The following is a 26,207-nucleotide window of genomic DNA, read 5'->3' on the forward strand; positions in this document are numbered from 1 at the left end:
TTATCTTCTTTTTTTAAATTTTTTTTTTTCAACGTTTATTTATTTTTGGGACAGAGAGAGACAGAGCATGAACGGGGGAGGGGCAGAGACAGAGGGAGACACAGAATCGGAAGCAGGCTCCAGGCTCTGAGCCATCAGCCCAGAGCCCGACGCGGGGCTCGAACTCACGGACCGCGAGATCGTGACCTGGCTGAAGTCGGACGCTTAACCGACTGCGCCACCCAGGCGCCCCTTCTTTTTTATCTTCTTAACAGGATCTTTCCCAGGGCAAAGTTTTGAATTTTGATGAGGTTTAACTTATCACGTTTTCTTCTTTTTTTTATTTCAAGTTTTTATTTAAATTCTTTTTTTTTTTATTTTTAATTAATTAATTAATTATTTATTTATTTATTTTGAGACAGAGAGAAACAGCGTTAGCCGGGGAGGGGCAGAGAGATAGGGAGACACAGAAGCAGGCTCCAGGCTCTGAGCTGTCAGCACAGAGCCCGATGCGGGGCTCGAACTCACAAACCGTGAGATCATGACCTGAGCCGAGGTCGGACGCTCAACCGACTGAGCCACCCAGGCACCCTGTTAAATTCTACTTAACATATATTGTAAAATTGGTTTCAGGTGTAGAATTTAGTGATTCATCACTTATATATAACACCCAGTGCTCAGCACAAGTGACCTCCTTAATACCCATTACCCATTTAGCCCATCCCCCACCCACCTTCCTCCATCAACCTTCAGTTTGTTCTCTACAGTTAAAAGTCTCTTATGGATTGCTTCTCTCTTTTTTTCCCTCCTTCCCCTATGTTCACCTGTATACATCACCTGTATACACACACACACACACACACACACACACACATACACACATACATATACACCACATCTTTATTTGTTCCTTAGTCAATGGACATTTGGGCCCTTTCCATAATTTGACTATTGTTGATACTGCTGCTATAAACGTTGAGGTGCATGTGCCCCTTTGGATCTGTATTTTTGTATCCTTTGGGTAAATACCTAGTAGTGCAGTTGCTGGTTATAGGGTATATCACTTTTTCTTCTTAGAGACATGCTTTTGGTGTCAGTTCTAAGAACTCTTTGCCTAGTCCTATGTCCTAAAGATTGTCTATATATTTTTTTCCTGCTTCTTTTATAAAATCCACTGTTTTGTCTTGATATGTTTTTATTGTTCTTACTATTACAGCCTTCATTAAAAAATACTTTCACTCCATTCCATATTGCTCTAATTTAAAAATAATCACCAAAAATACAAAAAATAAAAATAATCACCATACATATGGATCATCAGAGTCATTCTTGTTACAAAAATGGAGTCCTGTATAGAGTGCATAGATTATAATCCTCTTTAGGAAAGGAACTAGATCTGTTTCTCTTAAGGCACCTCTTGTATCTGTGTTCATGGTGAGCATGTACTTAGCTTGCATGTTTTATTAGATGCAGCTTTTAGTATGGGTGTCTCTTTTTTCTCTTTTCCTCATGGTGAGATTTTTGTCAAGGAAAAAATAAGCTGCGAAATTCCTATTACTAAGACCTTTGCATGGATGACAATACAACTTCTCTCTTCTGAAGCTCTGTAGTCGGCAGTAATCCCCAAGCTTTTTTCACCTCCCTCTAAGTGCTGCCCTTAAAGCTCAATGCAGAAGTGTGCCTAGGGAAGTCTTTATATAGACATGTAGATGCTTATGCCATCAACATTTTGGTGATAATGAAGAATTCCGTGCCTTTAAGTATTAGGAAAGTCTCATTGGGAGAAGCTTATAACTTGATGTGCAGTGTATTCTTTGATGCTAGAATTGTATGTTTTTATCTCATTCTGATAAAACACAGCAGAGGAGTTACTGTGCACACACGTATACACATATGCTTTGCCTTGCTTTGCCTCAAGGTTTTTGTATGTTGTTGAGGTACAGGATGTAGTTGGGGGCATGGTTATAACAATCCTGATGAGATTGCTGCCTTTTCCTTAATTTCCTGCTGCCTTCATGTTTGCCTTGAAATTCATAGTCATAAGCATGTTGTCATTACTGTTTTGATATGCAAACCATAGTACTGCTCCTCATCAGTAGTCCTTACTTGACAAAAACCCTACCTAAAGTTTCTTTGCCAGATTTATTCATTTAGTCTCTGTCATTGGACTAGACCTCCAGGTTTCTCTCAACCCTGAGAATCTGTGACAATTTCAATCACTGGATTTCTTTCTCTCTTTAATGTGATCTAAAAGACGTAAAAAATATTAGAGGATGCAAAATAGGTGTAGTTCAGTCAAGGCAGAAGAAATCAGTTCATACCAGGTCTCTTCTATCATCTAAATAAGTCAGTACACTTGCAATGTAATTTTGGTCTTTTTGAAATTTGCCCATTTTCCAAAAAATAAAAGAAGACCCATCCTGTGAAGTACCAAGGTTGATAGTTTCATCTCTGTAGGCAAGGTGAATTCTTTTGATAATATTCCATCTTACCATTCGGCACAGCAGGAGATTCTTGTTGAGCAGAACTATGAACATTTGAGAAAGTGGATTTTGACAGCCTCTGCACAACTCTTTAAAAATGTGTTGTTATTTATTATTTTAAAATATCAGCAGTAAACCTCACAGTTTAAAAAAGACAACCCCATTTTTGTCAACGTACAATTCTTTATGCTGTTAAAAGCAGGTTATACACTTTGAGGGGAGACCAGCTCATGGTGACTTGTTTCCGAAGACTTACACTCTTGCCTCTGAAGGTTGCAATTTGTTTAGGTAGGTTGCATTAGGCAGAGGTCTGCAGATAAACATCAAAGATGTGTTAAGTCAATGGTGATAATTCCACATGCCATGTTTCATAATTATGCTTTTCAGAGACCACAGAGCACTAATTGGCTTGGGTGGTTGTTAGTTTCATTATTTGGTAGTAGAAAACAGGACCCCAGGAAGGTTCTGTGATTTTCTCTCCATCTCTCAGTGACTGGATAGGAAGAGAACCAAGCCTGTGGTCTTCCTGTGAAATTTAGTAGTCCAAGCAGAGCAAAATATCCTCCCTGTGTTTCCCTCTGGAGGCTGTGATTGTGAAAGTGTTGTGTGTGATTTTCCAGTCAATATTTCTACACATTTACTTATCATCACAAAAGTTCTGGGTCTTTCATGTGGAGCTCTAAGCCTTAAAATATAAAATCCATGCCAAAATAAAGGATCCTATTATAGGCAAGTCGCTCTCGCTCTCGCTCTCTCTCCCCCTTTTTCCTTTTTAGAAATAATACTTCACGATAAAAACAAATAAACGTGAATGGCAACTGAAAAAGCATTGCTTCCTTCTAGAAAACCACTAGGATTTGCATAAACCACTTGACTGTCTGGTAAATGATTACCTGCTCCGTCAGTCCCTGGGGACTTTTAACATTAGGCTATTTGCATTTTTAGAGATAAGGAAAGTTCTAAATTTGAAGGTGGGTATTTGTTACACTCTTCAGATGATGACAGTTTACAAAACTCTTTATAAAGTCAGTAAAAACATTACCTCTTCTGTATTGGGATAACCACATGAATTAAATTAAAGGCCTTGAAGGAGTTTGAATGTGTCCTGTGCATAGCCTGTTAATTATGTCCTTTTGGTAAAACTGAAATGTGTTAAGGCTAAAATCTCAGAATATTACCACTTTGAGAATTGGAAAGGAAGTTTAAAAGATTTTCTATTGTTACTCTTAAAGCATCCACAAGGAGACATTTACAGCAATGTAAAACAGCCTGGCCGTCTCTGTTCGGTATTTATCGGCTGAAATAGATTTGAGGAAGAGATTGATGTCATACGGAGCTGGAATTTCACTGGGGTTCCATTCTGGAAAAGCAGATTGACGTTAACATTCTTGTAACTAAGTCCATGTCCTACTGACAGTGAAATAATAGCCACCTTTGAATTTATTATTTTTTATCTGGCAACTGCAAGCATAGTTTATTAAACTTCGAATTGCTGAAGCCTGGCAGTGTTACGGGTGAATTTGCATAAACTCTAACTGATACTTTTTCCTGTATTTAATTTTCAGGTTACAAATAGTTTGAAACAGTTTCTTTCATTTTGAGTTCATATATAGTTACATTAAAATTTTTCCTTTTCGGGGCGCCTGGGTGGCGCAGTCGGTTAAGCGTCCGACTTCAGCCAGGTCACGATCTCGCGGTCCGTGAGTTCGAGCCCCGCGTCGGGCTCTGGGCTGATGGCTCAGAGCCTGGAGCCTGCTTCCGATTCTGTGTCTCCCTCTGTCTCTGCCCCTCCCCCGTTCATGCTCTGTCTCTCCCTGTCCCAAAAATAAATAAACGTTGAAAAAAAAATAAAAAAAAATTTTTTTTCCTTTTATTTTTATTTTATTTTTTGTGGTTTTCAGACTTCGATAGCACCATATTTTGTCTAGGGTTGTAAAGCATGCGGTCTTATCTTGATTTATCTTGAGGTGACATCAATGCCTTCAAAGTCAGAGGGGGCCACACACAGTCAAGGCAGGTCTTTGTGGAGGCAATGGACGGAATACCAAGGCTGATCCATTATCATCATGATCATCATGGCTAACATTGTTTGAGGGTTCATTTATATCCATTTAATTCTCACTGCAATCCTGTGGAGTATGTGAAACTTAACAATTCCTTATTTAAAACCCTTAGGGTCAGATGTGTTTCAGAATTTAGAGTTTTTTGGAGTTCAGAAAGGTAATCAGGGGTAATACCATGTGTTACACAAAATCTTCAGTGGGGTCCGGGAAAACACCTCAAAAGCATCCCCCTTAGAATTTCTTCAGGGAAACGTCTGAGTGGTCACACTGAGTAGAATTAATAAAAACCATAGATACTTTCATGTTAATTCAGATCAGGTCTTGCCACCAAATGAGGTTGGCCATCATCTTATGAAAACATTTCTGTGTCTTTCTGAACTTCTGGTAGATACCAAATAAATTTAATAACATAACAAAATTTTGTGCTTGTTTTGGAAAACTAGAAGAAGCTTGGTGCTTTCTCTCCCTCCTGTACACTATCAGAGAACACCCTCCTTTTTATTATCCCCCACGAATTATACTTCTTAGGCAGTAATTACTCTTCTGCTTTCTGTAGATAGTAAATTTCTCAAAGCTATGATATTTCATACCGAATGAATGGAATTTAACAAGGTGAAATATCACAAGGAAAAACAAAGTTAGACTGCAAGGATTGAGGCATTGTGTCCTAGCCGACAGGCGTTTAGCAGTATGTTAAGTAACTGACAATGTGAAGAGGCCACCAGCAATGTGAACACACTTCAGCGTATAGTAGGAGTGCAGTATTCAGAACGTGGGAGTTAGTCAGACCTCACTGGATCCAGAGCATATCGGGAGTCTTGTCTTCATTTCTGGTTGGCATACTTTAAAGGGATGCAGGCAGTGTGAAATCCCTTCCGGGTAGACTGCTCAGGAGAGCGGAACCGCTTGAAGCTGTGTCGTGTTAAGGCACAGGTGAAATAATTGGGCAAGTTTAGTTGAGTTTTGCCAGTTTCTAGCAGTATTTGACTACGCTACCTGCTCAAATGAGTAATGTTAGCTTCATATTGATGGGTGCCAGCTGTATGCCATGTCCTAAGCTATTTAACACTTGGGATACAAAGAAGGAAAGACATGGGCCCTGCCTGTCACAGGCTTCATGTCTAATGGGACACAGAAATCTATACAACTATTTCCAATACAGTATGTTAAGTGTAACCATAGACACAGGATGAGGCCGCACAGAGAAATTGTGATTAGCTCTCTGTGGTGATGGGGTTGGAAGGCTAAAGCCTCCGGAGAGAAACTGAATTCTTTTTTTTTTTTTTTTTTTCGTCGAGAGAGAGTGGGGGTGGGGGAGAGGGAGAGAAACTTTTTTGTAATTTTAAATGTTTATTTTGAGACGGAGAGAGGGAGAGTGTACACGTGCAAGTGGGGGAGGGGCAGAGAGAGAGAGGGAGGGAGAAAATCCCAAGCAGACTCTGAGCTGTCAGCATAGAGCCTGACATGGGGCTTGAACTCACTAACCATGAGATCATGATGACCTGAGCCGAAATCAAGAGTCAGACAAGTGTCTGACTGAACCACTCAGGTGTCCTGAAAGAGACAGACAGACAGACAGTGACAGAGAGAATCTTCAGCAGTCTCCACACTCAGCATGGGGCTTGACGCAGGGCTCAATCCCACGACCCCGGGATCCTGACCTGAGCTGAAATCAAGAGTTGGATACTCAACTGACTGAGCCACCCAGGCACCCTGAGAAACTGAATTCTGAGCTTGGTTTTGAAAAAAAAAAAATTGAGTGAGATAAAATTGAGAAAGGACAGCATAGGCTTGTTCAAATATTTGGAAGGATGTTATTTATAAGAAGGATTGAAATTGTGCAATATGATCCCCAGGGGCTCAGGGCCCCGTTGGGGAAATGTGCAGGGAGAGAGATTTTGAAGGAGTCTTTGATAGTGCGGTCCAAAGGCTTCTTTGGAATGTTCGGAGTTCCCAGTCCTTGGATGTGTTAAAGCACAGACGAGTCAGTTGTTTGGTGGCAACAGTACAGTAGCACGTGGTGGGGGCAGGGGTATCACACAATGGCTAGAGGTGAAGCACAGTGAAGTGCTTAAGGGCATGGGTTCTAGATCTGACTCCTGCAACTGGTCCTTCTAACTACTGGCTCTGTGACCTGAGCTAGGATTTTTCGGAAGTTAACAATCGAAGGGCTCAGAACTGCACCCGGTACACAGTAAGTGCTAAATAAGTAGCTAATGAATATTAGCTGTTATTGTTGTCGTTGGATGGGTGGTTGACATACCCTTTGAAGTACCTCTCACGTTGAAAGACTGAATTTCTGCAAATTTCTACAACATTTTCAAGAGAGGCTGGTACCCCAACTCTCTCTAGCTCATGCTTTTCTTTGTCCCATAGATAAAGTGGCCTCGTGAATAGGAATGCCTGCCCGAATATCAGAATTGGAGATCATGGATGAAGATCGATTAACCGAAGAAGTCTTGGATAAGTTTGTTAATTGTCATGAACAAACATATGAAGAATTTCTGAGCACTTTTACTCATCTTTCAAAAGGTAAAATGGGGAAGTCAACTCTCTAGAGCAGTAGAGATAAAGAATTTTATTATAATTTTATGTCTTTGCTGTTTTTTCAAAAAGACTATTTAATAAGCATTCATTCATTCCTTTCCTTTGATCAGCTAATGCATATCAGGGATTTGAGACTGATGCATGCAAATTCCAACATTTTTCTACAACCAAGAGTTGTATTATGGAGTCAGAGCCATCGAATTTGAGAACTAAAAGGGACCCGAGAAATCATTTCGTATAATTCATTTGCTTTTGAAGAGATATAAGCATAAAGAGTAGAGGTTTTTAAAAGCGTGTTTAAAATGTTTAAGAAATATAGCGTAATATAGGCTATGGAGTTACACTGTATCCCTTTGGGTCCTGGCATTGCCACTTTCTAGGTATGTGACCTTGGGAGAGGCGGTTGAGTAAGGGGGGTGGGTAATAATGGTGCCTTAAAGGTTTATGAAGGTTAATTGAGAGACTCCAAGTAAAACCCTGAGCAGAGTGGCTAACACAAGAAATACTCAATGCTAGGCATTGTTGGTTGTTGTCACTGGGATGATAATGATGCTATGGTCACTGGAGAATGGAAACACCCCTCCAGACTGGAAGTGATAAACCGAAGCCTAAAGTCCAAGCCCATGTTGTGTATTTCATTACGTGTCTTGCTCACCTCATACAGTGGTGTTGTGTTTTTTTCGATTGAGTCAACCTTTAAAAGTTGGGAAATGTTACATAGAAAATCTTTATTTATGGTCTTCTTCTCTGATCAAGAGGGAAGACCTGTTACCTCTGATTTCCCTGATGGCAAGATCAGCTAGAGCTGGGGAGCCCTTGCCCTGTGAACGCCCTGTTTGTCATACCCTCTGGCATTCGCACGTTGTGAAGAAGTGTGTATGCATTGCCTGCTTCATTCACCAAAGTGGCTCCTGTAGGCATTTGAGTTTGTAGTCTTTGTTCTGGGTTCTGCCTCAGATGAGGCAGAGCCTGCCATTGGCTCAGTCTCAACTTTGGTCCTTTCTGGGTCCCTGATCCACATTTGTGAGACAATTGGTTCTCCCCCTTGCTGCACATCGGACTCACCTGAGGGGTTTTTTAGAGCATGGTGATACCAGGGCCCACTCTAAATCTTAGCTGGGGCCCAGGAATTGGTATTTTGTAAAAATTCCCCTGGTGATTCCAATGTGTACCTGATTGAGAATAGGGAGTTTCATAATCTCCGGGGTGATCACACTTTCAAGATACTTCATGATTTTAAGTCATGATTCATGTGCCCTTAACAAATGTAAAAGAGGGGTATTTATAATGAAGAAAAGGAAAAGTGATTCTAACTGGTTACTTTGTGCAAGATAGTTGGAATATTGATATTTGTTTTGTTTACGCTTGAAAACTGTGGGCGATGTGTTTATTTACACTTAATGGAGAAATTAGGAAATATCTTGTTTACTTTGAGGCTGTGAACGATCTGTTTTGACATGATATGTCGATCAAATTAATCTTGCTTAAGGCCAAATCATCTTTTGGTCTATAAACTTGGGTTTGGGAAGATGTTTGCTTTCTCAGAGCCTAATGATTTAGTTCCATCCTTTCTGTACCTAACAAAGCAGTAGGAATGGTTGGGGTGGGGTGTGGAAACAAGGGCAAAACTAGCAGAATTAATATATTTTGTATGACAATTGCATTTTGTGTGTGTTTTTTTTGTTTTTTTTGGAAAGAGTGTGTATGCAAGTGGGGGTGGAGTGAGGTGGGGGGAGAAGTCTGGAGGGAGAGAGAATCTTAAACAGGCTCCATGCTCAGTTAGAGCCCAATGAGGGGCTCGATCCCACAACGGTGAGATCATGACCTGAGCCAAAATCAAGAGTCGAATACTTAACTGACTGAGCCACCCAGGCACCCCACCAATGGCATTTTGATAATCCAAATTATTTTGGAAGTTGCAAAGCTGACTTTATTTTCATACTCTGGAAAAGTAAGAACTTCTTGCAAGGACTTGAATGTTTTAAAGGAGTTATGATGTTTTTTGTTTTGGGGGTAAGGGGCATATTGTGTTTTCAGATTTCTGTAAGATCATTGCATGCTGAGAAAGAAATTGTTGCAGATGTGGTGACTTCATTCTGAGTTCAGTTTTGTGCCCCAAATTGAGCTGAAATAAATGATGATGCAAGTTACATTAACTGCATCTCCAAGCACACTCTTTTTTTTTTCCCTTTCAAAATATCCCTAGGCACCAGTTCACATTATAAACTAATGACCTGAAAAAATTCCTCTTAAAGCACAAAGAATTGTGAGTGCAAAAATGTGTCTTAAATCAGTAAGCATCCTTCCCCTCCTCACCCCCGAAACATTTAAGTACCTTCTGAAAAACCAAATAGTACTCAGGGACAGGCCTAGGAGTCCGCAGAATTGATCGAACTGAATGCGGTTAGTTTTGTTTTAAGGAAGAGATGAAAGCTGTTTGTTCAAAGTTTTCCCGTTCTTTCCAGCCCTTCATTTGTCTTGGTGTGCTCGCTTGTTTTGCTGGTGTGTAGAATCTTCTTTCTGTGAAAGTGGTAATCACCACACAGGCTCATGTACATTTCTTGAGTAAGTTTGGTTTCTCAAGTCTATTACAATTTCCTCTGATTGACTGTTCTATTTATTTTTATAATAGTTATATGCCAGAATGCTTATAAGATTCATTTTCTTTCCAAGACTGTTAAAAGGGTCAGTAATCCTATTAAAAATATTTCCCTGGAAAAAGATTAAACTATAGCCTGATTGAAAGAAATTCACATCACTGTTTCAGACTGTTGGAAAATCATTGGAAACTGTGAATATTGTAGCAAAAGTCTCACTCCAATACATTGATGTTGATCCTATTTTGCAAGGGTTTTGTTTTGTTTTTTAAAGCAACTCTGTTTTTTTTTTAACTATGGTACATACTTGACAATAAATACAATGTTCTATCAAAATGTTTATAGAGACACATTAATTATGTGTTTCAAACAGACAGTTGTAATTGAATTCTCAATAGTATCATCAGTTCAAGAGAGTAAGACAAAATTGTGAGATTTGTATTAGAAAATCAGTGTGCAGACTTTGGTTTCATTCATTATTGTTGAGATGTTTATTATATTGTTGATATTATTGAGGGTAAAGATAAGAGGCTAAGTTTCAATCCTTGGCATCTCAATTTCTTTGTGAATGTAATTCTTTTATCCATATAAAGGAAAAAAGCGCCTTTTCCTTCTTGTCTGTCATATTTCTATCATTTGCTTAGGTTAGGAAAACATAGATGTGAAAACTTATATTTGATTTTCTGCTAATGCATTTATTCATTTATTCATTCATTAATTCTGTACCTCCTAATGGTCTAGGTATTGTTTTAGGTGCTAAGGATCCCAAAATAAATTAAGATATACTTTGTGTTTTCAAGCATACATAGTCCAGGATGAGAGATACATAAGTAAACAAAAAAATTACACTATTGTATGATAAATACCATAATAGAGAAAAGCAGGAAGTTCCGTGAGAGCTCACAGGAAGGCCATCCAGCCCCTGCCTGGGTGGGGAGGGCAGTAAAATCTACTCATTGGAGACAATGTCCACGGTGAGCCTGCGGTAACCACTGAACCAGTGGTTCAGTGCAGGAGGTTTTGACAGATAAGAGCCAAATTGAACGATGTTAAAAATGCCTCCATTGTTGGTTGTCCTTTGGATCATATTTCCCTTTGTGTTGGTACTAATATATATATTTTTTTAAATAATAGGTTTTTAAGGTAGAGATGTAGCCTTATCTTAATGAGGGTGAGATTTGTTTCTAATTTCCTTCCACACCAAGATCAACCACCACACGAGCTGATAGGGGAGGCATTTGCTCCCTTTTTTTTTTAATTTTATTTTTTTTTTAATTTACATCCAAATTAGTTAGCATATAGTGCAACAATGATTTCAGCAGTAGATTCCTTAATGCCCCTTACCCATTTAGCCCATCCCCCCTCCCATACCCCCTCCAGTAACCCTCTGTTTGTTCTCCATATTTATGAGTCTCTTCTGTTTTGTCCCCTTCGCCGTTTTTATATTATTTTTGTTTCCCTTCCCTTATGTTCATCTGTTTTGTCTCTTAAAGTCCTTGTTTGAGTGAAGTCATATGATATTTGTCTTTCTCTGACTAATTTCACTTAGCATAATACCTTCCAGTTCCATCCACGTAGTTGCAAATGGCAAGATTTCATTCTTTTTGATTGCCGAGTAATACTCCATTGTATATACATACCGCATCTTCTTTATCCATTCATCCATCGATGGACATTTGGGCTCCTTCCATACTTTGGCTATTGTTGATAGTGCTGTTATAAACATTGGGGTGCATGTGTCCCTTCGAAACAGCACACCTGTATCCCTTGGATAAATACCTAGTAGTGCAATTGCTGGGTCGTAGGGTGGTTCTATTTTTAGTTTTTTGAGGAACCTCCATACTGTTTTCCAGAGTGGCTGCACCAGCTTGTTTCCCACCAACAATGCAAAAGAGATCCTCTTTCTCTGCATCCTCGCCAACATCTGTTGTTATCCGAGTTGTTAATGTTAGCCATTCTGACAGGTGTGAAGTGGTATCTCATTGTGGTGTTGATTTGTATTTCCCTGATGATGAGTGATGTTGAGCATTTTTTCATGTGTCTGTTAGCCATCTGGATGTCTTCTTTGCAGAAGTGTCTATTCATATCTTTTGCTCATTTCTTCACTGGATTATTTGTTTTTTGTATGTTGACTTTGATAAGCTCTTTATAGATTTTGGATACTAACCCTTTATCTGATATGTCATTTGCAAATATCTTCTCCCATTCTGTCGGTTGCCTTTTAGTTTTGCTGCTTGTTTCCTTTGCTGTGCAGAAGCTTTTTATTTTGATGAGGTCCCAGTAGTTCATTTTTGCTTTTGTTTCCCTTGCCTCTGGAGACATGTTGAGTAAGAAGTTGCTGTGGCCAAGATCAGAGAGGTTTTTGCCTGCTTTCTCCTCGAGGATTTTGATGGCTTCCTGTTTTACTTTTAGGTCTTTCATCCATTTTGAGTTTATTTCTGTGTATGGTGTAAGAAAGTGGTCCAGGTTCATTGTTTTGCATGTCGCTGTCCAGTTTTCCCAGCACCACGTGCTGAAGAGACTGTCTTTATTCCATTGGATATTCTTTCCTGCTTTGTCAAAGATTGGTTGGCCATATGTTTGTGGGTCCATTTCTGGGTTCTCTATTCTGTTCCGTTGATCTGAGCATCTGTTTTTGTGCACTCTCATTTTTTAAAGTTAGTTACTACTCATATTGCGGTCACACAGAAATTATATATGTAGGAAGCCAGCGACTTAGAAATTGACATTCAGTCTTTTCAACTCCATTTTGTTACATATGGTAGTAACTTTGGTGGGGGGAGGGTTATAGTGGTTACATCCAGTTCTCAATCTCTCTCTATCATACACATACCCCGTCATTGTTCTGGTTTTGTTCTTCAGGCTGCATGATTAGTTTTCATTAAAATTATGTACTTTACCAACTGTTTAACTTAAAATAGTTTGGAAGTTGAAATGAATACACTGTGATTTTATTAAAACAATTTTTTTAACATTATTTATTTTTTGAGAGACAGAGACAGAGCGTGAGTGGGGGAGGGGCAGAGAGAGAGGGAGTCAAAGAATCTGAAGCAGGCTCCAGACTCTGAGCTGTCAGCACAGACCCTGATGTGGGGCTCGAACTCATGAACCGCAAGATCATGACCTTAGTCGAAGTTGGACACTTAACTGACTAGCCACCCAGGCACCCCTATAGTGTGATTTTATGATTAACTCTTAAATAAGTCTTTGGTTTTCATTCTCTCCTTTCAATCTTAAAACACATAGGATCCAGTTCCCAAGTGATTTTACCAGTTTTTATGATTACCATATAACAGCTTTCTATTCACTGCTATATTTATCTAGTTTAGCTTGTTTTCTTATGTCTAGATCAAAGATTTTATTTCTGATTTTGATGTGTAATTTCGTTTCTAGTTTTCCTTATGCTACTCTCATTTTACTAATAATACTTTGTGCTTTCAGCATTTTATTATTCTTTCAATATATCTTTGAAAAAACGCCCATCAACTCAACTGCCCTTCTCCCTTCATACTTGTTAATATTTGATTTCCATTCCCCCTGAGGTAGAACATTCAGTACAAATGGCCATCCATGTGGCTTTATAAGCTGGTGGTGTTCTGGCCTTTGTTCCAAACTCTTAAGAGTTTCAAAACCTCTGAATAGGTTTCAAGTTTTCTTAGATTTTAGTAATCTTATATAATCATAAGAGAGCTTATTCTATATTTTTCACTTTATTCACATTTAGTTCTTTAAGGAGCTGTGCCAGTGCTCTGTCACCATTACAAATTTCAGGAATGTACAGTTACCATAAGATTTGTGATCATTCGGCCTGCAGTGTCCAGCACGAGAAACACATATGGTGGTTGAGCACTTGAAACGTGGCTAGTGCTGCCTACTTGAGTTTTAAATTTCACTTAATTTTAATTAGTTTAAGTTTAAATAAAAATGCTCATATTCAGCTCAGTTACTGGAAAACTTTTAAATATGTTTAGGACAACTTGGGTATGTGAATTAATTTTTTCAAATGTAAATTTTATGAAATATTGAGGAGTCCCCTTCTGTGGTTTCAATTACCTGTGGTCAACGAGGATCTGCAAGAAGATGGTCCTCCTTCTGAATTATCGTTAGAAGGTCATAGTAGCCTAATACTACATCATAGTGCCTGCCTCATTCACATCATTCCATCTCATCAGATAGGCATTTTATTGTCTCATCATCACAAGAAGAAGTGAATATGGTATAGTAAGATATTTTAAAGAGAGAGTGACCGACAATTCACACTTTTATTATAGTTACTGTTGTAATTATTCTACTTTATTATTATTGTTGTTAATCTCTTACTGTACCTAATTTATAAATCAAAGTTTGCCATAGGTATGTATGTACTGGAAAAAACAGTTTATATAGGGTTTGGTACTGATTGGGGTTTCAGGCATCCATTGGGGGTCTTGGAACAAATTCTTCATGGAAAAGCGGGGAACTACTATAAACACAGATCAAGTATTTCTGATGAAAAATTTTCACCTGGGGGCACCTGGGTGGCTCAGTCAGTTGAGTGTCCGACTTTGGCTCAGGTCATGATCTCTCGGTTTGTGAGTTCGAGGCCCACATCGGGCTCTGTGCTGACAGGTTAGAGCCTGGAGCGTGCTTCAGATTCTGTGTCTCCCTCTCTCTCTGCCCCTCCCCTGCTCATGCTCTGTCTGTCTCTGTCTCTCAAAACTAAGTAAACATTAAAAAATTTTTTAAAAAGTTAAAAAAAATTTTTCTTCATCTGAATTGAGATAAGGTATAAATGCAAAATATGCAAGGTTTTTGAAGAATTTGTATAAAAATAGAATATAAAATATCTCAGTAATATTTTCATTTTAACTGCATTTAAAATGACAATATTTTAGAAAATTGACTTAAATAAGATATGTTATTAAAATTAACTTCACTTTCTAAAACTTTAAAAAATGTGGTTGCTTGAAAATTTAAAACCACGTATGTGGCTTACATTATATTTCTACTGAGCATCACTGCTCTAGATCAGTAGTTCTCAAACTTGGCTAAATATCAGAAAAACTTTTATAATGTCAAACTTGTATAAGAATAAAGATTTCCAGGACCACCTGGGTCACTCAGTCAGTTAAGTATCCGACTCTTCATTTTGGCTCAGGTCATGATCTCACAGATCAAGCTCCACGTCGGGCTCTGTGCTGACAGCCCAGAGCCTGCTTGGGATTCTCTCCATCTCTCTCTGCCCCTACTCCACTCACACACTCTCTCTCACAAAATAAATAAATAAATAAATAAATAAATAAATAAATAAATAAGCTTAGAAAAAAAAAAAGAATAAAGATTTCCAGATGCTTTCTGGGCTTATTAAATTAGAGGCTCTATAGTGAAGGGTCCAGGAATTTTTACATTCCTAACCCTAACCCTAACCCTAACCCTAACCTCTGGTTTAGACTACAATTCTGATAATGCAGTCCCTTAAAAGGCAGGACTATCTAAATATCTTTTTTAAGGTATTTAGATTTTTTAAACAATACTTATTTAAGTAATCTTTATAGCCAACGTGGGACTCGAATTCACGATCCCAAGATCTAGAGTCACATGCTCTTATGACTGAGCCAGCCAGGCACCCCCTTGTTTCTGTTTAAGCTATAATGTTAGAAGAGACATTCCAGTGCTCTTAATTTTAGCTTAATTCACTGATGTATTCACTAAGCATTTGTCTTGAGTAACTTTAATTGTGACAATGATGCAAAGAAAAGCCATTACTTACCCTTTTTATAGCTCAGATAACTGAAAGCCATTGTAAATTAACACCTTGCCTGAGGACCAGTTAGGGGTTCAGACTCCAGACATCTGACCCTCCTCTGTATCGCTATACTCCCACAGAAACATCTGGGAAGGTGAGATTGTAGGAAAACTAGTCTAATATTATTATTGATAAGCAGCTAGCATTTAGTAGGCACTAGATATTGTGCTAAGCACTTTACCTGGGTCATCTCATTTCTTACAATAGCCTAGTGAATTTTTTCTTATGTTTTGATTTTTACGATTGCCAACTTTTAAACAGGTGAGGACATGAAGGCTTAAGGTTAATAAACACCTTACTATTGTGGACTGAACTGTGTCCCGCCAAAATTTATACAATGAAAACTGAACCACCAACGTGAGTGTATTTAGAGATAGGGTCTATAACGAGGAGATTGAGGCTAAGGGTGGAGTCCTAACCCAATATGATGTGTGTCCTTATGAGAGAGACACCTCATGGATGTGCACACACAGAGAAAGGCCCCAGGAGGACTCAGCAAGAAGGTGGCCATCTGCAAGCCAAGGAGAGAGGCTCAGGAGAAACTGAACCTTGCTAACACCTTGATCTTGGACTTCTAGTCTCCTGAATTGTGAGAAAATATATTTGCGTTGTTTAAGCCACCCAGTCTGTGATATTTTGTTATGGCATCCCTAACAGACTTTCCAAGGTTATGTAGCTAGTTATTGGTGGAATTAGATTATGGACCGAGTCAGTGTAGCTCCAAAGCCCATAATCAACCACTTTGCTTTTTCTGTCTTCCTCGTAGCATCGGGCAGTTCTTCTCAAGATCTGGGAGTCACTGGCATGCAGATACTGTGGACCACGGGAATAGTTGCACTTCCTCAAAAGATAATTATTTCAATGTTCTTTAGAGTGTAAGCTTCATGAAGGCTGGATTTTGTTCACCGATGTTATTCTAGTGCCTGAAGCAATGCCTGGCAATATAGAATAAATAGATGCTTAATAATATTTGTTGAAGGTCACCTGGGTGGTGGCTCAATCAGTTAAGTGTCTGACTCTTGATCTCAGCTCAGGTCTTGATCTTAGGGTATGAGTTCAAACCTTGCCTTGGGCTCTGCACTGGGTGTGAAGCCTACTTGAAAACAAATATTTGTTGAATAGATGAAAAAAAAAATGTAGAATGCCAAACAGGAGGGCCTCTGAGATCCAAAGAACATCCACATTTAATGGACGGGTACAAGAAGAAGAAGAAGCCCATGAAGAAGACCCTGTCAGATGCCCCCTGTTTGGATTCAGTATACTAGCTAACTGGGAGCCATAGTAGAATTCACACACACGTAGACACACACACATACACAGGGAGAGAGACAGAAACAGAGACAGAGAGACAGACATTGCAAGTGATTTTGAAAGGCAGAAGCAAAGAAGGAGAGAAACAGTTGGAGTCAGGGAGACCAGCAAGGACCCTGAGCAGAAATACGTCCTTGGAGGTACGGAGGAGGGCAGTGGAGGGGGATACGGGAAGCGGGGAAGCCTATAATGAGACCCTGACAGCACCTGGCACAAGGTGAGTGCCAGAGGAATAGGGAGAGGCGTCAAAGATGAGTCACAAGTGTCTTGCCTGGAGAGGCTAAGGCCCACGGAGGCCGAGTGACTGGTTTGAAGGCACACAAGTCTCATTTCAGGAGGCTTTTGTTTCTTTCCTTTGGGCGTCTGCTCTGTCAAGAGCCTAGAATCTTGGGCTGGGATTTGCTTTACGCTTCCGGACTGATAAGTTTTGAGCTGTCAGTTCAGCCAAAGGAATATCACTACTCATACTTGACAACTTCTAAAAACTGTAATTAAAGAGGAAAGTGGTGACAGCGCGTAAAACAACACGTTTCCAAAGTTGACACATCATTTTGGTCCCCAAAGCTGTTTTGAATTTGAACGCTAGAAATGCATCTTTCAACTTCCATAGGGTTCCAAAGAGTCTCTTCCCAGTCTGAAGAATGAATTTAAAATCTGCGATAGAAAAATACCACAGAGAAAAATAGAGAAAGCAGCTGGCACTCTTACCCACTTCAGAGCAGGAAAGGAATTTCAGCGGAGCATGAAAACAGCTTTCTCTCATGAAAGAAAACACAACAACAAAAAATAATCCCTGCTGTGTAGGCTTTTGCAGTTGTTTCCTGTCGAGTATTAGACAGAGACCGGCGGGCTTAACATTGTTTTGATACCCCTGCAACCCGCAGACAGCGGAGGAAGTTGGAAACGAACCGCCCAGCTTCATGCTTCCAGGTGGCACGTTCGCCACATTTTCTGCGCTGTTGTTATCAGTCACTTAATTCCCTACTGAATATTGAGTGGTGTTTTTAGTTCACAGGCCATTTGCAGTGTCTTTCTGTTTCTCCTTTTTTTCTGTTAGCCACGTGAGAAAAAAAAAAGGCAGCTTGGGAGGCGCTTTTGCGTGAAGTGCACGATGGAAAACAGCACAGCAAATAGCAGTAAACTTGCCTTGACCTAAGACATAGGCCACTGGGATGTTAACCTCAAGAGGAAGTTGTAGGAAGCATAGTATGAGGACTTGCTAATAAAAGCCACTAGGCAATTAAAAATCCCTGCTAATTAGTCTGGCATCCCCAGGGAGAGAATAAGGAAGCGGTGTTATTTTTGAAGATTTCTATTGATTTTTTGTTTGTTTGCTTTTTGGTATTGCTGAAAGAATTTTTTTAAAAAGTTCATGATTTTATATTGACTTATATTAGTTTTATATCAGTAGTTATATGTATGTGACCTCTTTATCAAAACATAGTACCGAGCAGGGGGAAGGGGGACACCCGGGTAGCTAAATCGGTTAGGCGTGTGACTCTTGATCTCAGCTCAGGTCTTGGATCTCAGGGTCATGAGTTCCAGCCCCGCATTGGGGTCCATGCTGGGCATCAACAAAACAAAAGAGAAAAACATAGTACCAAGCATCACATAGAACCCTCAAGGAGGAAGAAAGTGTTGAATAAAGGGAACTCATTTGTAGCAGAGCCCCATGGAAGAAACAGCACCAGCAGCATTAACCTATTCTTTCTCTTTGAGGGAACATCTGCAAACTGTAATTAAGCAATTTTCATTTTTTTCTCTATTTCTTTTGTCATCACTAAATCACTACATTTAGGGAGCAAATTGACAAATTAGATAACACAAAATGGCTGGTTCAGTGGTGGAAGGAAATCTCCCCTCCCTCAAATTATGATGCATTTTGAACTGATTAAGCCATTTTGTTTTAGATACATTAGCGTAAATCTTCAGCTGTGGTTGTTACAATTCATTTTCTACACATGAATATTTGGTCCATAGATAATCATTTGTTTTCTGTGTCTGCTATAAACTCAGGTGCAATTGGGTAAGGAAAGAAAATGTATTGGAGTATTTACAATGTTTTGAATTATAATCATTAAACTTATTTTTGGCAATGTTGTTAACACATAGTATTTTGTTGCAATAAATTTCTAGTGTGTTTTCTCAGTGAAGTAAGATATTATGAGCTTTTAAATTGGGTTTGTGTGTAAATAAAGGATCATTTTCTTTGATTCTCCTTATATGTTTTTAGTGTATGTATTTTGTGTGTGTATATAAATGAGAGAGGTGAATTTTCTTCAGCAAACGGAATCTTGAACTTTTACAAACTAAAGCAGAAAATTGCTAGTGGCCAAATAAACTTTTAAGATGGTCACAGTCAGCCTTTAAGTGGCTGATTAAAACAGTATTAAGTGAGTGCGCAGTTGTTTTGTATGTGTTTGTCTTTAACTTGAGACGTTATTTTTACTTATCGTTGTTAAATGTATTATTATACTTGAAGAGAAAGAGTAAATTACTTAACTTGAAACCGAGTTGGTTTTAAGACTGTGTCCTTTGATTCAGTTGAACGGGCCCGTATTCAAATGTGAGTGGTTTTCAAATCTGGAATCTTTCAGCTGTAGAACAATAATATTTTCTTTGAAATGGTCAGCTAAACCCAACGGGATACAAACAGGAAACTTTATGGTAACCAAACTCATATCTTCTTTGTATGAAAATCAAACCACAGTCTGTCTAGTTTGAGATTGTTAGTGTCTTTTTTCTCCTCTACTTGGATTGCCTCCAGATGAGATGGATTTATGTGACACCACTTAGCTCAGTGTTCTTGGAGCCCATTGTTTTTTTAGCACAGAGAAGAATCATTGTACCATTTTTGTGAGTTTTCTGGATTTAACCTGCCTTTGCATTAGCTATTACAGCGTACGGGTTGCTGATTAGAAAAAAGGGATTGTGAATCAAGTACCCTATTTCCTGCCTCTTCTCTATAAATTATACTTTGTGTGACTTGCAGCCCATCATCTAATTTCAGGGTATAAGGCTTAGTCCCCAATTAAAGTGTCAATGCAGTTCTTGCAAATGTTGAGATCATTTCAGTATTGACTGTATTCCTGCTATGTTTAGGCATTGAGCTAAAATCTGGGAATAGAAGATGAATGAGACACAGTCCCTATTCTGATATATCGTTCTTCCTTATTTCTGTGTGCCCTGTGCTCCACACGCTCTAGATGTGTGAAGGCACATTAGCAGTCACAGGCTGCATGGTTAGGGGCTGATTGGTAAGGTAATACTAACTATTCTTTACATAGTGCTGATAAAACACTACCCAGAATATTGCGCTTGGTCTGGGGGACTCAGTTTTAGATTGAATAAACACTCTATCTGAGTTTTAAAAAGAGCAATTAGAATGATTAGAACAGTGGATTCTTCAGAATTTTTCTCCTTTTTTTTCTTTCAAGCTTTTAAAATTTAATTTTATTTTTTATGAAAGATGCCCTGAATTACCCTGAAAAATGAGGGAATGTGAGAGACATGTATAATTTAAGTGTATTCTTGCATTGCCCTAATGCTGTATGCCAATGAATGGGTCTTGGATTATTACAGATTTGTGCAGAAGATGTTATTCCACCTCATAAAGTTTGAAAACTCCTAAAAAGCATTTATTTGTAAAAGAGATGGAAAAAAATTACTTTCTCTAAGTTTCTCCAACCTGTGTGAATAAAAGAGGTTGTTCTTAAGTTGATACATCGTTGTGCAGGTAGGCAGAAGGGCATGATCTCAGGGTGAAGGAAAGTTTTTTCGGTCGATGGGATTTTGTTTTATGAAGAGTTGGGTATACTGCCCTTGTATTTCTCATTTTGTTGCAGGCAGGGCCAGTGTATGGAAAGGATTCTATTCCAGCTTAGGATTCAGAAGACCTGGTCTAGGCATTTATTACTTCTTTGACACTACAGGCCTACCACTTAATCTCTCTGAATTGGTAAATCAGGGATAATTCTGCCTTCTCAGTGTGTCTCATATGGTTGTGATATGAATCAGCTGAAATATACATGAAGGTACTTGGTAGGTTTTAAAGATGTACACCAGTGTAGTTTTATTTATGGGGCCTATTTAGGATTTCAAAGAGAAACATCAAGGTTAAATATTAAAGAAATCTTGAATCTACAATACAGAAAAAAGAAAATATTGTTTACAGTGTTAGTGGTCCACATCCCATTCCTTGATGGAGTCACAACCAATTCTGTATAGTATATATTGTGTAGAGTCTATGTACAGTGTCTATTGTGTAGTGTAAGACTATACAATTCAGGGAATAATCCTACACTGGCCTCTGGTGGATAGAATAAATAGTATGTTTACACATAACCTTCAGGCAAAGGTATTTATCTCCTTTGACAAAGATATCAGATACTACATCTTTATGTGATTTTTTTTTAATTTTTATTTTGAGAGACAGAGACTGAGTGTGAACAGGGGAGGGGCAGAGAGAGAGGGAGACACAGAATCCAAAGCAGGCTCCAGGCTCTGAGCAGTTGGCACAAAGCCCGACACTGGGCTCGGACTCAGGGGCCACGAGATCATGACCTGAGCTGAAGTCGGACGCTCAACTGACTGAGCCATCCAGGTGCCCCTTTAATTGAAGTATAATTGACACACAATGTTACATGAGCTTCAGGTAGACAACATAGTGATTCAACAAGTGTGCATTATCGTGTGCTCACCACAAGTGTAGCTACCATCTGTCACCATACAACACGATTAAAATTCCTTTGACTATGTTCCTTGTGCTGTACCTTCCATCCATGTGACTTATTCATTCTATAACTAGAAGCCTGTACCACCCTCTGTTTTTAATTCTCAATTTTTACATCCTACTCCCAAGGAATCTTTACTTGGGAGTCTTAAGTATCACCTGGGAGATGCTTATTAAAATGCAGATTCTTGGGGAATCACTCCCCAAATTTTGGTTCAGCAGTGCTAGTGCACAGACTTTTGGATCAGCTTTCAGAAATATGCCCTATATGAGATCAGGGAGAGATATAGGAAGATGTGTTCATTCCATAAAATTCTCTGCTTTTGTATATTGTGTTTTCCTGGGGATAATAAGATCCACAGCTTTCATGAATCTGTACGGTTATTTCACTTTAACCATTTTTTTTTTTGTGCTTAATGTTACCCTATTTATATTATTTAAAAGGAACTTGGACAGTAAAAAGTGTGATGGGTTACAGGAGCAATTTTACTGTGATCTTGCTAATTGTTAGGACATACTCACTCACAGGATTTTAGGGTGGGCTTTGGTTTGGCATACGTTCTGTCCCAGGTCTGAGGGATTATAGAGCATGTGCACACAGGGTTACTCTAGCACAGGGAAATCTCCTGGATATTTGTGTTGCCAGAAGAACTGTGTTCCCTATGAGCATTTTTCCATTCGAAGTGTGCAGGCAAGAGTCTTGGGAGACCACAGGGATATAGAGGCATCTTTCGTGTACTTTAAGGAGATGCTCCTCCAATAATTTTGGTGCTTTTGGTACATTTTTTGCTGTGTATTTTACACATGAAGGTACTTTTAAAGACTCACTCAGGTATAAAATTTTATGATTAGGTAACTATGATTTAAAAGAGGGACATCAAAATTGAATATTAAAAGAATCTTGGACCTATAATATAAAAAATGTAATTGTGAAATATTATGTATGTATATGTATTTTTTTCTTCAGTATTTCCAGGAAGGGCTTAAAAATATTTTTTAATGTTTATTTATTTTTGAGAGAGAGAGAGAGAGAGACAGAGTGTGAGCAGGGGAGGGGCAGAGAGAGAGGGAGACACAGAATCTGAAGCAGGCTCCAGGCTCTGAGCTGTCAGCACAGAGCCCAGCATGGTGCTCAAACTCATGAACCATGAGATCATGACCTGAGCTGAAGTCAGATGCCCAACCGATTGAGTCAGTCAGATGCTCCTTCAGGAAGGACTTTTTAAGAAGGAAGGAAATCTATATAGGTATCCTCCCTAGAAGAAGAGACTTGGTTAGGTAAAATGCTTTTCGCCTATAAATAGGTTTATTTTTTTGTTCATGGTAGGAAAGTTAGAAAATACGGAGGTATGAACACACACATACTCTCTCTCTCTCTCTCTCTCTCTCACACACACACACACACACACACATACAAGAAAATAGAAAACATATCCTTTCTATAGCAATAACATTTTTAGCTGCTCCACAGTCACTCAGAATAAAAATGACGTCTCATTCTCCCTGCAGCTGGGTATAGCTGTTTGACTAAGTTTGTGCCATTAAAAAGTGAGGGGAACTGATACGTGTAACTTCTGGGTGATACCCTTAAGACACGTGCCCAAGTCTCTTCTAATCCTTTCCCCCTGTCTGGAAATAGGCAATCGTGGAGCATCCTTAGACACAGAGGTGGAAGCCATGTGCTGAGGATGGCAGGGCATCCTGCCAGCCCAGCTCCCTGGACCATCTCATGGAACAGGGCCTGCCCACTTGTCTAAACTGTTACATAACAAAGAAATAAAATTATGGGGCTCGAACTCACAAACTGTGAGATCATGACCTGAGCTAAAGTCAGACACTTAACTGACTGAGCCACCCAGGCTCCCCTATGAATACCTAAATTATAGTAAGGGCTCAACTTACTATATATATATATATATATATATATATATATATATATATACACACACACACACACATATATATGTATATATATGTGTTATATATTTTTTCATTCATTTATATATTCAAATTTATTATGATTATTTTATAAAAGTGATACCATACTATACATACTTTTGTAACTTGCTTTTTCACATAATAAACTTCCCAATTAATAAATATTATTTAACAGAATTTTTAAAGACTGCATAGTATTCAATTGTGTGCCCTAATTTACTTAACCATTCTCTTTTTTGTTGGACACGTAGTTATTTCCAATTTTTGGCTATTAAAAACGATGCTACATTGCACATCCTCATTCATTCAGTAAATGTTTATTGAACATCTGTGTGCCAAGTACTGCTCACATAACTGACCAAAAGAGACAAAGGTCATTACTTTCAGGGAATTTGCATCCTAGAAGGGAGAGAGAGCAATGAATGGTAAACATAATGAGTAAGAAAAATATTTGTGTTAGAAGATAGTAACTGCTCTGGTAAAGAAAAAAATATACAGAGCAAGAGGTGGGATCATGAGTGCCGGTAGGGGGTAGAGGGTTGCATTTTTATGTAGAGTGATCTGGTTAGGCCTCCTTGGGAAAGTGAAATGTGAATGAAGTTTGGTAGGAAGCGATGGAGTAAAGCCTATGCATTCTTGAAGAAAAGGCATTTGAGCCCAAGGGAACAACCAGTGTGGAGGCCTGGGGACAACAGCGCCCCTGCCTGGTTGAAGAGCAATGAAGAGGTCACTGTGGCCAGAATGGCATGAGCAAAGTTGAGCAAGGGAGCTGAGACCACAGGGTATGGAGGTGGTGGGGCACGGACAGCCTTGTTGGCCCTAATAATGCCTCGCTCCTTATTTATCTTTTTGGTAGCTCCAGCTTTGCACCCTTCTTTTTTATTTTATTTTTTAAATTTTTTTACGTTTGTTTATTTTTGAGACAGAGAGAGACAGAGCATGAACGGGGGAGGGGCAGAGAGAGAGGGAGACACAGAATCGGAAGCAGGCTCCAGGCTCCGAGCCATCAGCCCAGAGCCCGACGCGGGGCTTGAACCCACGGACCGGGAGATCTTGACCTGAGCTGAAGTGGATGCTCAACCGACTGAGCCACCCAGGCGCCCCAGCTTTGCACCCTTCTTATTCATGGCCTCTGGATAAATTTTTACACATGGAAATGCTGGTTCAAAGACATGCAAAAATTTAAGGCCTTGATTAAGTAAAAATTTTCAAGGGAATGGATTAGATATTTTCTTGTGGATAAATTCTTAGACATGGAAATGCTGGCTGAAAGATATGCAAAATGTTATGTCTTTGAGTGAGTAGAAGTTTTGTTTTGTTTTTTTTTAATGTTTATTTATTATTGAGAGACAGAGACAGAGTGTGAGCAGGGGAGGGGCAGAGAGAGAAGGACACAGAATCTGAATGAAGCAGGCTCCAGGCTCCGAGCTGTCAGCACAGAGCCCGACACGGAGCTTGAACTTACAACTCACAAACCATGAGATCGTGACCTGAGTCGAAGTCTGATGCTTAACGGACTGAGCCACCCAGGCTCCCCGAGTGAGTAGAAGTTTTAAGAGAATAATTATATGTGTCTCACAGGCAGAGGCCAAGTCTTAATAACTTTCTTATCTCCTCCTCCAGTCTTTCAGCTTAGCACTCAGTGAACTCACTGGTTGAAGGGTTGAGTATCAATCTACATTCAGTCTTAAATGTTACATGTCCTTTGGACTGGAGAATGAATGTTTTCCCTTTTAAGAACTGTAAGTACTTTCCTGACAGAGAGGTTCCTGCTTTCTTTAGGCTTACATTTTAGTGGGAAGAGATAGGCCATGAAGACTTAAGAAAGGTAATTTGAGATGATTTCAGATACATTTGAAGAAAATGGGAACATATACTAGAGTGGCCTCATGCTAAGTCTAGACCATGTGAGGAGATAAGATGATCAGAGTTTTAGCTCCAATGACTACTGCATTCCTTCCATTGTCTGGGTGTGGAGGGAAGTTGAAACTATAGTTGTCTTCTGTTTTGGTTTCATCATGTTGTGGCACTGCATGGAACTGGGTTAGCAATGGCGTTCCTGGGATCAAACTCAACATCAGAATCAAGGGGGAGCAAAATGTGGAAACTACCCAAATGTCCATTCACTGGTGAATGGAAAAAACAAAATGTGATCTATCCATACAATAGATAAAAAGAAGCAAAGTGCTAATACATGCTGAACCTCAAAGATGTTATGCTGAGTAAAGAAGTCAGGCACAAAGACCACATATTGTTTGATTACATTTATGTTGTCTAGAAAAGGCAAATCCATAGCTATAAAAAAGTAGATTAGTGGGGCACCTGGGTGGCGCAGTCGGTTAAGCGTCCGACTTCAGCCAGGTCACGATCTCGCGGTCCGTGAGTTCGAGCCCCGCGTCGGGCTCTGGGCTGATGGCTCAGAGCCTGGAGCCTGCTTCCGATTCTGTGTCTCCCTCTCTCTCTGCCCCTCCCCCGTTCATGCTCTGTCTCTCTCTGTCCCAAAAATAAATAAACGTTGAAAAAAAAATTGTTTAAAAAAAAAAAAGTAGATTAGTGGTTGCCTGCCGTTGGAAGTAGGAACAGAGGGGGACTCCAGATGAGCACCAGAGACCTTTTTGGGGTGATGGAAAAGACGTAAAATTTAATTGTGGTGATGGTTGCACAACCCTGTGTTTACTAAAAATCATTGAATTATATATTTAAAATAAGGAATTTTGTAAATTATACCTCAATAAAGCTATGGAGAGGTGGAGCTACTATTCATGGGTACTT

The 26,207-nt window shown here is 39.3% G+C and overlaps 1 protein-coding gene across 1 annotated transcript in view; it reads left to right on the forward strand.

Annotated features, from left to right (window-relative positions):
* The window catches only part of IFTAP (intraflagellar transport associated protein), a 66,516-nt gene that overhangs the window by 10,825 nt on the left and 29,484 nt on the right, over positions 1–26,207 (forward strand). The window contains exon 2 of the mRNA XM_047072329.1: positions 6,902–7,057. Within this exon, the coding sequence (XP_046928285.1) occupies positions 6,925–7,057 (133 nt within the window). The 5' untranslated portion in view covers positions 6,902–6,924. The remainder of the gene's footprint in view (positions 1–6,901; positions 7,058–26,207) is intronic.

Source organism: Lynx rufus, unplaced genomic scaffold, assembly GCF_022079265.1.
Source record: "Lynx rufus isolate CCGP_SWC_20201006 ecotype Redwood Valley unplaced genomic scaffold, mLynRuf1.p SCAF_9, whole genome shotgun sequence".
In the NCBI taxonomy this organism is placed as follows: domain Eukaryota; kingdom Metazoa; phylum Chordata; class Mammalia; order Carnivora; family Felidae; genus Lynx; species Lynx rufus.